Raw genomic sequence first — 14,436 nt, forward strand, 5'->3', positions numbered from 1 at the left:
GCATGTCATTTACAATTCATTTCAGGGGTAACTTAAATGTATCAATCAGAGTAAGCTCAATTACTATCTAAAAAATTATGTTTATTCAATGGAATGAGGAATCAATTAACAATAATCACATTGCCGATTAAATTTAGTATTTGCTAATTTTTTGTGAGATGAGAAAATGATTACCATATTTCAAGCTAGATATATTCTCTTTGGATAAATGAATAAATTGTTTTTAATCAGAAATATATGTTGGGTTGCTCACCTGAAGATTATGGTGCAACAGCTTCCTCTACAGGCTATCTTCATGAGAGCAATTTACCCTTAACATTTAATTCTGAACTTTCTCAATGCCTCCCATTTGAGCCTCCTCCTTTATTTTCTCTCATACTCAAGGTTGACTATTCCAGCAAAAATGCCCCCAAACCACTTTGACTTATGCTGATTATCTAGTTTCCTACTTTTCTCTCGTAAATGTGAATTCTAACCAAAGCAGTACAGATAGCCAATGAACTTGAGCAAACATACATAGCTTATTTAATTGAAACAATTTATAGAGAATTATCTCAAAGCCTATCTGAACTATCTTCACATGCACACATATTCCCATAATATATGAAATTTAAAAAAATAGTGAAATGAGAAATCTGAATGGAAGTCGAGAAGTAAAATATTTCTCAAAATGTTCATCTGAGGTACCCTATATTATGTTTTGCATGTTATTCAACAATCACAATAAAAATACCAACAAAAATGACCTTTCCAGTTATACATGGAGAGTTTATTAAACAAAGTTATCTCACATCTGCTAAAAGGGGAAAAAACTTCCTATTAGAACTTGTTTTGTTGATTAAAACTCAGTAAGCTTTGGGAAAAGGATAGAATATCCTAGTGTTTCTAAAAGGAAATAATTTACAATACTTACAAAGTAATATTTTTACATTCAGGAACCTTTAGTACATATGATTATTTAATACATTTGACTATTTCCAGTGATAAAACAAATACACTATTCAAAAGGCCGTTATCATTTCAATTACTAACTAATCACAGTTTTTATAAACTTTTCTTACATTATTTAAAATCTACTGCTTTGTGACTACCAGATATTTTTCCTAGCTCCATGTTAGAACAACAGAAAACAATTATATTGACATCCCTAAAGAACAGCTTTTCTCTAAATGAGGACAATTCCAATCTCAATTCTTTCATTTTGTGTTCCAATTGTCAGTTTTATAGAATACCATTAATGATTAATGGAAAATTTCTACCTTACTTGGACCTACTGAACCTGACAACATCCAGCCTTGTAAAACAATCAATAAATTGCAAAAAGTGTACTTAGATGTGAATGTTGTCAGACATAATAGGTTTGTTGCAAGTGACATTTTGCATTCTACTGATCATTAGATTTAGTCATCCTATTACCTTGGCCAGGTTTTCAGGATAATACCAAATCTGAACATGTGGGTTCTTTTCTACCTTCCATGTGATTTTGATGTTTTTGAATTGGTCCCTTATAACAAACTGCTATTTAGGAAAGTTATTGTCAGATATGTTTCAAAGACATAGAAATGAGCATAGGTTCAACATCACTACCCATCAGTGAAATTCAATGGGATATCACCTACGTCTAGTTACACTGGCTATTATCAAAAAGACAAAAATTAAAGACTGGCAAGGATAAGGAAAAAGGGAAACCTTGCACACTATTGCTGGGTACATATTAATACACCACTGTGGAAAATAGTATTCATTATTCTCAAAAAAACAAAAACAGCAGTATATGTTCCAGCAATCCCACTATCAGATATAACCAAAGGATATGAAATCAGTCTGTCGATATCTGTACTGCAATGTTTACTGCTGCACTATTTACAACAGACAAGAAATGGAAACAACCTACGCATCAGATAATGAAAGGATATGGAAAGTGTCTTAGACATCCAATGAAATACTATTTAGCCACAAAAAAGATAAAATCTTATCATCTGCAAAAACACGGATGGAACTGAAGACCATTATGTTAAGTGGAACACTCTAAGCACAGACAGTACCATATGACCTTGAATGAATAATCGATTTCATAGAAACAGAAGAAGGGTGAGTAGGAGAGTAGGGGTAGTGAGGAGAAGGGAAAAGATGACAAGATGGTACTGTTAAGGTTAGGTTAGAGGGGTTCTGAACTTCTGTTGCACAGAAGGGTAACTACAAAATTATAATGTGCATTTTTAAGTATAAAAGTGGATTTTGACTATTTTCTCTGTAAATAAATCAACATTTGAATAGATGTTTCCCTAATTTGGACAACATGCAATTTGTGGATATCTTGAAGCATAATACCCTATAAATAGGTGCAGCTTAAATTACAAGTTAACAATAATTTTAAAAGGAATGCCATTGTCTCTCAATTGACTTTTCTTGCTTCAGAGATAAATTTTGGATTGTGCTCCTAAAGAGTACATGGTACAATAACTTCCTCCAAAGGCAATTTTCATTATTAAATATAACACATTCTAAACAGGAGCTTTTATAAAAGGAAAAAAAAGCAAACCCTCCCAGCCTCTATGCAACCACCATTATCTCCACTTTAAACATAAGACAAAATTTTCCACAAGGACATGGGTCTGTTCAGTCATCCACAGAACAGTAACTGCTGGAGAGAGATAGGACATCTTTGGACTTAAACCCACATCAGCAGTTACTATCATATTACCTTGTGGGCTCGTCCTGTGAAGCCCATGTCAGAATGGTGGGGCAATGGTGTTCTTCAACAAGAAGCAGCAGAGACAGTTTTGGTGAACATGTCCATGCTTCTCCAATCAGCTTGAAGGGCACATAGCCCACCTAGTCTTCCAGGTGGCCTTATGGGTCTGGGCCACACCTGTCTACCAGGTTGACAATTACAAAGCCCCTCAACAGGAATCAGGGGTTGGGGAAATGTGCCTGAGGCCCCTGATGCCTGCCAGCACTTGGGTCATATGTGGGTCTCAGCGTGCTGAGTCCTCAACCAGGGTTTTTCCCAAGGAGCATGGTGTGCCATTCCCTCTTGACCTCCTGCATAGACTAGACAGGCAGTCTTGCAGCCAGGCACAGAATCACCTACATCACCTGAGATGACGTTTCCAATATTTTAAGCAGGGAGGATAAATCAGTAGTAATCCCACTTAGAGACTATGCCATTTATCCACTTCTCATATAGTCTCAGAATATATAATCAAAGGTGCTGGGAAGTTTCCTGGACTTATTTGCATAAATGAAGCAGGGAAAAACAAAGTTCCATATGCCCATTCATCAATGTAGTAAGTATGTTCAATAAGCAGGTATCGCCATCTGTGTAGAACTCACCTCTGCCTGCAGGAACTAGCTCTTCCTGAGTAGACTCAAACTCTGTTTACTCATGATTTGCAGGTTCACTCTCAAATATCAAAAAGGCTCTCTCTTCCTCTCAAATGCCAAAAAAAAAAAAAAAACACTTCATTTCAGTCAAGAGAATGTTTGACTGTATTTAATAGCCAACAATATGGAAATTCATTGGAACTTGAAGCCATTCCCTGCTCAGGCCTCTTCCTGTCTTGTGGCATGTGTTAGGAAGAAAATGTGGACACAGACCTCCACCCTTTTCTGCCTGCTGTCATCTCCTCCCATCCATCCTCTCCAGTCTGCTTCTGGCTCTCGAGCGCTAACACGAGGAAGGAAGAAGCTAACAGGACAGGCAGCAACAGAGAAAACCAAGTCAGTAGGCAACATAATGCATTCAGCGTCATTCCCTGTGGTGACGTATGTTCAAAGCAGACCTTTTTGCTGGTGGGTTCTTTAATGCTCTCTCTTCCATCATCCCTGAAGATCTTTTGCATGTAGCCAGCACTTTCAGAGACCACCTTAAGACTCAGATTTTCAAATCATCCACCTCCATACAGAGGTGCCCCCTCTGTTGGCAGTTTGCTCTCCAAAGAGCCCTTAGGGGTGGGGGCGCGAGCAGTGAAGACAGCTCTAGGCCAACCAGTTTGTTGTCCTGCTCAGTCTACATCAGTCTGCAGGCCACGGTACTGCTTCTCCCGATGGCTCTCTCCTTCACTCCACAGCCTGCTAAGTCATCCATTTTAGGTTTCCCTGACTTCAAACACCTGTCCATTGTACCCTGTACTCCAAAGACTGTCTACCAAGATGGCCGAGTGATTTCCTTGAAGCCCCTCTCACTATGTTTGAAGAGAGGGGAACACTCCCCACTATTCCCCAGGCTCATCCCACAGACAACTTTCTCCAAGTAATACTTTGGCTAATTCCCATCTCTTACTGCAGAATTCCTCGTCTCTCCTATACAGCCTGCAGTTGAGTCACAGGCACCCATTATCAGGCACCTCCTGGAAATCCTGTATTAGAGGGGCTGGCCCCTCACTTTGGATTGAAGAACATCTCTGCTTATCATTATTTGGGGAGGGAGGCAATTCTTTTTGGCTTGCAGGCTTTATGTGAAACTGTCACAAAAAAACAAATAGAAGGAAAGGAAAGAAAAAAGGTAGAAAGAAGGTAGGAGGAAAGGAGGCAGAGCCCCACGTTAGCACTGTGCCTCATGCATACATTCTGACTCACTGGCTGCTAGATCCCTGACTTACCCACTTTGAGTATCAATTCACTCTTTTTCCCTCTACTCACTGAAACATAATAGCAGGTCATAAAATGGTGGTTCATTATGAGCAAACAGCTAAAAAAATGCACCCCAGCAGTGAAATTGCATATAGATTTTGAGAAAATGCTACTTTCCCCGTAGATTACATGGAAACTCACTTTATACATGTATATTGAATATACTACTCATTCAAAGGGAAGTGACACAATTTTTCTATTTCTGGTTCCTAGGCCGAGACTATGAAAAGGATAAAGTCTGCAAGGAACTTGCCACTCTGGGAAATGATGACTTCAGAACTCTGTAAGTGTGCAGCATACACACACGCTGGTCACTTGACCCTGAACGAAATTGAACGTGAGCACTTCCATCCAACTTGGAGGAGCAAACTGACCAAGATTTAGAGGATCATTGTCCCAGGGTCAACAGGGGTAGAGATGTCAGGCAAATGGGGGACATCCAGAGGTTCTAGTTCAACTATGGTTACTACAGTCTGAGGATCTATTGCCAATGTTTTCAAATGAGCTAAAAAAGAATGGGTGAACACAATTATCTAAAGTAAACTAAAATGCAATTTTACTGCCAAAGACTCTGGCAAATGAAGACATCGAAGGCCAAGACAGATTCACTGCGGGAGGCTTGAGAAAGACAATACCTCGGATGATGAAACTGTTAAGTCCAATTTCTACTGCTTTCTGAGATAAATTTGCCTAGGATTAAAAACTTTTCTAAAATTAAACCTCATAAATTTCTCATTAGCCAAATAAAAAAGCAAATGTATGAAATATCCCACTTAAATATTGAACAGAGATCATATTTATATATTTGAAAGTCAGTCATACGGAATGGGAGAGACAGAGAGAGATCTTCCAGCTGGTTCACTTCCCAGTTGGCTGCAATGGGCAAAGCTGGGCCAGGCCAAGGCCTGGGGCTCCATCCAGATCTCTCACATGGGTGGCAGGGGCCCAAGCATTTGGAATGTCCTCTGCTGCTTTTCCAGGCCATTAGTAGGGAGCTGGCCGAGAAGTGGAGCAGCCAGGACATGAAATGAAGCCCATATGGGGTGCTGGCATTGCAGGCAGGGGCTTTACCCACTGTGCCAAAACATCAGCCCCAACACTTACTATTTTAATATGTGCCAAAATGTATTGAAAGACATCAGCTCTAATTAATACATTGCCTTGTTCTTCCCCCCAGATCACTAGTACTGTACAGCAGGAAGTTTCCCTCTGGAACATTTGACCAGGTCATGAAGCTGGTGAAGGAAGTTGTCTCCTTGACTAAAGACTGCTGTGCCGAAGATGCTGACCCTGGCTGCTATGACAACAGAGTATGTCACACGGCTGGTCAACTCCATAGCAGCCCAGAAGGCAGTCACAACAGGTCATGTTGTATCTCAGAGGAATCTCAGAGGAATCTCAACTCCACCTAACTTCCAGTTTGGGGAAAATACATAGCTTGTTATCTTTAGAGTCAGATTAATTCTCACCTAACAACTCTATTTTCCCTATTATCCCTATATGTTCAAAGGAGAAAACTGGGCAATAAAGTAGTTTAGTGATTACTGAGCACACTTTGCTTGTAAGCAGTGGGTACAGGATTTAAGTTTTTTATTGGTATAAATGTGAGACTCAAAAATACCAACCTTTGAACCTCCTGAAATAACTAATGCATGCTGGGGACTGCCATAAACTGCCTCTTGCATTGCAGGCGCCTCATACTGGAGTGCTAGTTTGAGTCTCTGGGGCTAAGCTTCTGATTCAGGTTCCTACTAATTGCGATGGAAGGAAGTGGAAGATGGCTCAACAAGCCTGGACCCCTACCACCCATGTGGGAGATCAGGATGGAGCTCCTAACTTATAACTTTGGCCTGGTCCAGTCCACAGTGTTCAGGCATTTGGAGAGTGAATCCCTCTCTCTGTCACTTTGCCTTTCAAACAAATAATTTTTTTTTCAAAACAAATATTACCCTAATATGTGCTGTATCATTTAAAAGCTTGTCCATACCTTTATCATCATTCTAGGGTAGTTATCAAATGCCCTAGAATAATTTTCTGTTGGCCTCAAACTATTTACATGTTGAAAAATGACCATGCATACAAACAGTAGCTTCTGAATTTTCTCCCCTGTAATGCTTATGCAGAAATTAAATGCTGAGATGACAGCTTTCAAAATATGCACAGTAACTAAAAAAGGTAAAAAGTGGGCAGCTTCATCAATTCATTAATGCAGTCATCATATCTGATGCTAATGACATCTTGATACTTTTTGATAAAGTTCTCTACAAATTGGACACACTACTCATGCCTGCAATAGCACTCAGAAATAATGCTCCAAAGATCTACTTAGAATAGAGTCTGTACAATGAGTATTCTTTTTATTTGAAAGATTTAGTTGTTTATGTGAAAGGAAGAGTCAGAGAGAGAGAGAGAGAATCTTCCATCAGCTGGTTCACTCCCCAAATGACAATGGTCAGGGCAGCGCCAGGCTGAAGCCAGGAGCCAGGAACTCTACCTAGGTCTCCCATGTAGGTGCAGGGGCCCAAGCACTTGGGCCATTTCCTGCTCCATTTCCAAGCACATTAGCAGGGAGCTGGATTGGAAGGGAAGCAGCCAGGTTTCAAACTGGCACTCACTCAGAGGGAATGCAAGCTTTGCACGCAGTTGGCTTAACCACTGCACCACAGTGCTAGCCCCACAATGAGTTTTCTTACTCAGAAACTGACTTATCTGGCCATTCTCTGTTTTCAAAGAATTATTTATGCAGTTTCTACCTTCACCAAGTCCATAAACACCTGTCATTTGCATCTGATCTTCTACATTATCTTTGACTGAACAAATGTCAAATTACCAACCTTGGTCACATTTTATTTCTATCTTACTTTACATATTTGCTATCATATCCTTGACCAGAGAGACAACATCTGGACATTCCTGAAGCTTCAGAGAGCAGGGATGGCATTGACATTTTTTGTACTACATTCTTCTTTCTCTGGCTTATTCAAAGCATTTTAATATAAAAATATTCTGAAATAAAATGTTTTAACAAAAATTGTGATGTAGTAATACAAAGAGTCGCCATAGACTCCATGCCCCACTTCTTGTATTAACACCTCTTATTACTATATTTGTTACAATTAATGTATCGTATCCAGCTTTCCCTCATTTTTTTAATCCACACTTTGATTTCTCCCATTTCCCCCCAATCTCTGGAAATCTACATTCTGCGTTCAGACTGAGGTTTGCTTGCTTGTCAGCAGGAGCTAAAAACAAACAAGGGAGAACATTCAGTATTTGTCTTTCTGTGTCTAGCTTATTTCACTAGACATGATGTCCTCCAGTTCCAGCCATTTTGCTGCAAATAACAGGATTCTATTCTTATTTATAAACAACCTCACTACTATGAATATATATCCCAAAGATATGAATCTTTGTATCAAAGAGATACCAACCCATGGTTATTTGCAATACTGTTCACAATATCAACATATGGAATCAACCAAGGTGCCCATCATCAAATGAACAAACAAAATGTGGTATGAACAGTACTCAAAGCATATTTTCACAATATGCTGACACCTTTCTTTTTCAACACTTTCAAAAAGTACTGATACTTTTTCCTTTTCCTTCTCTTTTTCTTTTGAAGAGAAGTAATTTGAAATAGGAAAAGCAGAAAGTTTGCCAGGGAGAAAATTGTAAAGAAAACAGAGACTGGTAGAAAAACAGAGATAAGGAAAACAAAGAATCAAATACTTAAGTACTGAGAAGCTAATAGATGGTAGATAGGCTAAGGATGAGAAGTTGGCTTACACAACTAATTCATCACTTCGTTTTTCTTCATTCACAGGGAAGGATCTTTAGAAGCTTTTCCTTAAAAATGATTAATTTATAAAATAAGCATAAGGAGTCAAACTACTTTTTCCTCTATAAACCTCACAGGAACTTTTCCCATGACAGCTATTTTTCATCTTTATTGTTTCACTACGAAAACTGTTTCTTTCCTATACTTTTATATCAAATATCACATTGTTTCCCAAAAGAGAACAGTTTTTGGCTGGTTGCTCTGGTGGTGCTTGGTCTACATACACAAACACACACACACACACTTTTATAAATAAAATCCTACTCTTGCCTATAATTATTTAGCTTGTCATGTTGACAAAGCATCTCAAGGACTCCTTGGCATGGACAGTTGGATACAAACGGAAGTTTTAAAATTTTAAACCAAGATGTTATATTGAAGTTATACGGAACTTCCTTTAACTCCTTCCAGACCTCCGCACTGTCTGCGACGTCCTGTGAAAGTGACTCTCCGTTCCCAGTGCATCCAGGAACCGCCAAGTGCTGCACCAAAGAGGGCCTTGAGCGGAAACTTTGTATGGCAGCCCTGAAACACCAACCCCAAGAATTTCCTACCTACGTGGAGCCAGCTAATGATGAAATCTGTGAAGCATTCCGGAAAGATCCAATGGAATTTGCTGACAAGTAAGCCGTTTCCATCATGAGTAGAACTTTAAGGCATACAAAATCAGAAAGCAATCTATTTTAACCCCCCAACGCACATACCTCTCTCTCAGTAACCAGACAACTTCCCATAAAGAGAACTTGACTCACCCAAGGCAGCCCTTCCCCTGGTCAGTGCTAATTGCTGTGAATGCGTTTCTGACTCACAGAGCAACTCCACTCTCCCAACTTCCACCCACCAGCCCTAGTTCTACTATCTGAAGCAGAATCACTTGGGTCCTCTGGCCACATGACACACCTTCAAACACGGATCAGTACCTATTGGTTCCTCTCATACTAGAGATTCTTGCATACTCGTATAATAGAAGCAACTTTATTGTTGTACATAGCTCAAATTCTTAATTTCCAAAAAAGTGCAAGAAATGAGTTTTTTCTTCATTTCTCCATGCCACCAGAAACAGTTATGAGTGTGACATATGTACTATAAAACTGAATGTTTAATTTTGAGCTTATTGGTAAACATGTAGGAGAAGCTACATTATACTCTGATAATGTTCATCTTAGAAGGCCATAAAAGTGAACAAAAGTGGAGAAAAATCAACTAGTGATAATATAAAATTATATATGTAAACTAAATGTTATTCAGATTGGTCACATTTTGTATAGAATTGGTTGGCTTACCCATTCCTGTGAATTTTCAAAAATTACTTTTCCTAAGATTTCAATCTTTCAGACAGAAGGATACTTCTGTTTCTGAAAATTAAAATGGCTTCTTTCAACATATATATAAACCTTTTCAAAGCAGCTATCTAGACTAACAAACTGATACAAATAACAGATGGTAAATCCAGGGGCAGGCACTGTGGACCAGCAGATTAAGCCAGTGCCAGAAGTGCCACCATCCCATTTGGGTGCCAGTTCAAGTTCTGGCTGCTCCTCTTCTGATCCAGTTCCCTGCTTATGCACCCGGGAAAGCAGCAGAAGATGGACCACATGCTTGGGCCCCTGGCACTCACGTAGAGACCTGGAAGAAGTTCCTAGCTCCTGGCTTTCAGCCTGACCCAGATCTGGCCATTATGGCAATCTGGGGAGTAAGCCATCGGATCAAAGATCTCTCTCTCTCTCTCTCTCTCTCTCTCTCTCTCTCCCCTCTAATTCTGCCTTTCAAATAATAAATAAATCTTACAGAAAAAAAGGGTAAATACATTCACTGTTACTAGTTTAATCAGTGGTTTAATTCATTAACAGCTACCATGGACAAGGCACCTTGCTGGACACTGTACAAATAAAGGGACAAATGGCCTCTCAACATGACCACAAGGGAATTCAGAAAAGAATCTTAAATGAATACATTGACTAAAAGTTTTAAGTATAAGTCTGTTTCTAAATCCAGAACATGCATCCTGCCTTCATCAAAATATTTGAGAAAAATCAAGTTTTATCTTCCCCAAATCTTTTGACCAGTCCTGTTTTCCTTCCCTGGCTGCTCCCCTCTCCCCAGATTTCTGTATGAATATTCCAGTAATTATGGACAAGCTCCTCTGCCAATTCTAGTCGGTTACACCAAAAGCTATCTCTCCATGGTCGGGACCTGCTGCACCTCTGCCAGCCCAACCGTATGCTTTCTCAAAGAGGTAGGCTTCCATTTTGCTTATGTTATCATTATGTGCTATGTGTTGTTTTCCTTGGTAATGACATTCTTTTGCATCATTGGGAGAAGCTGAGGTTCTGCAAGAAGTAAATATCTCTAACACACATCTTCACATTTTGTTACTTGGAAAATAAACATACCATCTCTGGAAGAGAAATTTCGATAGTTTTTGGTCAGTGTTCAGTTTTACATTAATTGAGAAAAATAAAGTTAATGTTCTGTTTTTGCCATATATTCACACTACCGTCAATGGATCTTCACCATATAATGAGCTTCTCTCTCTCACATTTTAGAGACTCCAGATTAAACATTTATCGCTTCTCACCACTTTGTCAAATAGAGTCTGTTCACAATATGCTGCTTATGGGAAGGAGAAATCAAGACGCAGGTACGGATTAAGCACCATGATCTAATTTAAGTTTGGTTCAGCACCATCTATCTCTAATATTAAGCTTCTCTAAGATTATGTTTATAATAGAAGATAGAAAACAGCCTTACGTTCCAATGATCTTCAGAGATACAGCCCCATGCTTTTTCTTTTCTCTACACAGAGAACAATAAAGAACAAGGCTAGCTGGTTAAAGATCCAATTTGTTTTTAATCAATTAATTCCATATATTTGTTATATGGGAAAGCTGACAGACCACTTAAAAATATTTCCTAAATAATTATAGTGAATAATACAAATACAAAATTCAAAAAAACCATACATTTTTTGAAAGCTTTAATAAGTATAAATGTCATAGGTACAGCTTTCAGAATATAGCGGTTCTTCCCCCATACCCTCCCTCCCACCCCCACTCACATCCCACCTCCTACTCCTTCTCCCATCCCATTCCACACATCTTTTCAATCATCACCTGTTATCTGCTTTGCCCAGTTTTTCTTGGGATGACACTTTCTGGATTCTTGCTCATGATGTGAAGCTTATCTAGTGTATATCTCTTGACCTTCATGAATTTGTTCTCATTACTTCTCTCCCTCAACTATTTGTAAGCTTCTTTTTTGAATTCTGAATGGCTACTTCTTTACTGTTACCTCTGTATTTTTCCTTTGGCAGTTTCTCTATTACACTTCCTCTCATCTCCTCAGACATCTAGATGTGCCACCAGCTTTTTGCTGTTCAGGATTTACTGTATCTTTAATTCCTACTACACTGATGTGCAAATTCATTCCCTTTAATTCCTGCAGCAATAAACTTCTGTAATGGGACTAGAAACCACCATTTTGAATCTTTTCATACAAGCTTCTGTTAGAACTCCTCAAACATCCAATGACATCCTCTCTAGTCGTTCCTTTAGTTACTCTTCCACCTAGGTGGCGTGTTTGGAAAGAAGAAAATGGGAACTTAAGATATAAATCATCATATATCTATTGCTTATTTAATAATTAATATATACTTGCACTACTGCCTAGGAATTTACACCAAGGAAATAGCATTTGGTGTGAACAAAGACTCAGCTACAACATATTGCTGCCGTGTGTTTTATAGAGAAAGAATTTGAGACATCTTAAATGTCCCTAGAATACAAAATGTCCCCCGAGTTAGTTACACTATTTATAAAGGTACTTTAAAACATTTAAGGAGGCCGGCACTGTGGTGCAGCAGGTTAAAGCCCTGGCCTGTGGGGCCGGCATCCCATATGGGCTCTGGTTCTAGTCCCGGCTACTCCTCTTCCAATCTAGCTCTCTGCTATGACCCAGGAAAGCAGTAGAAAATGGCCCAAGTTCTTGGGCCCCAGCACCCGTGTGGGAGACCAGAGGAAGCTCCTGGCTCCTGGCTTCAGATTGGTGCAGCTTCGATCACTGCAGCCATTTGGGGAGTGAACCAGCAGACGGAAGACCTTTGTCTCTGTCCCTCCTTCTCACTCTCTGTAACTAACTTTCAAATAAATAAAACCTTAAAAAATATTTAAAGAAAAGTGGAGTTAAAAGATAATATAAACTTTCCATGAACCTTTGGGAAATTTGTATATATATATATGTGTATATATATATATGTATGTATATATATATATATAAATATACAGTTTATAAAAATTATATTGTAAATAATTAAAAGTATAAAACATTGCTAAAAGATAGCAAAGAATGTACAAATAAATGGAACAACATCCCAAACTTGTGGCTCAGGAGACTTAATCTGGTTAAACAGTCTATACTACCCAAAGCAGTATCCAGACACAATGTAATCCCTATCAAAATACTAATGCATTTTTTATATAAATAGAACAAAAATCCTAATAGAGAATCTGAAGGGACCCCAAAATAACCAAGAAAATCATGAAAATGAACAAAATTGGAAGTTAAATTCTTAATTTCAAAACATACTACACAAAGCAACAATAATCAAGACAGTGTGACACTGGTATGAAGCCACATATAGAGAGACTAATGGAGCAGAACAGAGTTAGGAAATAAACTTTTGCATATATGACCAAATTATTTTCAACAAAGTGGGGAAAAGGCAAATACTTTAACAAGTGATACTGTGAAAATTAGATTTACACATGCAAAAGAAAGAAGTTAGATCCTTATCCGACACTATATACAAATATTAATTCAGAAATGAATTATAGATGGTGACTGGTATTGTGGTCCAGCAGGGTAAGGCACTGCCTGGTATGCCAGCATCCCATTTGAACACCACTGGAGTCCTGGCTGCTCCATTTTCAACCTATGTCCCTACATGGCTGGGAAAGCAACAGAAAATGGCCCAGGTACTTGGACTGCTGCCACCCACATGGGAGACCAGGATGGAGTTCCAGGGTCCTAGCTTCGGTCTGGCCCAGCCCCAGCTATTGCCTTTTGGAGAATGAATCAGTGGATAGAAGATAGATTGATCTAATTCTGCCTTTAAAATTAATAAATTAATCTTTAAAAAGAAAAAGAGACATTAGAGATAAAAATGAATTAGAAATTGTAAAAGTGAAATCTAATGTTATAAAACTAGAACACCAAGGGAAATCTTTAGAACATCAGATTGTATTTGACAATGATTTCTTACATGTGAAAAAAAGCATGGGCAACATAAGCTAAAAAAAAAAAAAATTGAATTACACAGAACTTTAAAACTTCTGCACATCAAATGACACAATCAACAGAGTAAAAAGGCAGCTTTAGAATGGGAGAAAGTACTAACTAATCATATCTAATAAGGAGTTCATATTCAGAATACATGAAGACCTCCTATAAATCAACCAAAAAGGTCAATTTAAAATGGGCAAAATACTTGAACAAGCAATTCTCCAAAGAAAATACATAAATGGCCAGCAAGTATAAAAAAAAAGATATCAGCATCACTAATTATAAGGTAATTGCAAGTCAAAACTACAATGAGATATTACTTTATAACTATTATGATGGTCACTATCAAAAGAACAAGAAAAACAAATACTGGTGAAGATGCAAAGAAACACAAATGTTTATATAGTACTGGGGGGGATATAAAATACTACATTTGCTATGGAAAACAGTATGTAATTTCCTCAGAAAACAAAAAACAGAATTGCCATGTGATTCAGCAATTCTATTTCTGGTGATAATATATATCCCAAAAACTTCAAAGCAGGATCTCAAAAGGCATTTGCACTCCCATGCTTATTGCAGCATTATTTTTAATAGGGGGTAGAAGCAACCAAAATATCCATCAATACCTGAATTGATAAAAGAATCTTGCATCTATAAACAATGAACTATTCTACAGT

At 38.3% G+C, this 14,436-nt stretch overlaps 2 protein-coding genes across 9 annotated transcripts in view; one reads left to right on the forward strand and one right to left on the reverse strand.

Moving 5' to 3' along the window:
* The window catches only part of NPFFR2 (neuropeptide FF receptor 2), a 334,371-nt gene that overhangs the window by 295,595 nt on the left and 24,340 nt on the right, over positions 1-14,436 (reverse strand). For 5 of the 8 annotated variants that reach the window (XM_062198723.1, XM_062198717.1, XM_062198715.1 and 2 more), the window contains exon 1: positions 9,229-9,317. The exons of the other annotated variants lie outside the window; for them this stretch is intronic. The gene's annotated coding sequence lies outside the window, so the exon portion shown is untranslated. Of the gene's footprint in view, positions 1-9,228; positions 9,318-14,436 lie in introns of those variants that run through there. 8 annotated transcript variants of the gene reach the window in all.
* The window catches only part of GC (GC vitamin D binding protein), a 52,560-nt gene that overhangs the window by 15,812 nt on the left and 22,312 nt on the right, over positions 1-14,436 (forward strand). The window contains exons 3-7 of the mRNA XM_062198925.1: positions 4,849-4,918; positions 5,813-5,945; positions 8,888-9,099; positions 10,580-10,712; positions 11,023-11,117. Of these exons, the coding sequence (XP_062054909.1) occupies positions 4,849-4,918; positions 5,813-5,945; positions 8,888-9,099; positions 10,580-10,712; positions 11,023-11,117 (643 nt within the window). The remainder of the gene's footprint in view (positions 1-4,848; positions 4,919-5,812; positions 5,946-8,887; positions 9,100-10,579; positions 10,713-11,022; positions 11,118-14,436) is intronic.

Source organism: Lepus europaeus, chromosome 8 (assembly GCF_033115175.1).
Source record: "Lepus europaeus isolate LE1 chromosome 8, mLepTim1.pri, whole genome shotgun sequence".
NCBI lineage: Eukaryota > Metazoa > Chordata > Mammalia > Lagomorpha > Leporidae > Lepus > Lepus europaeus.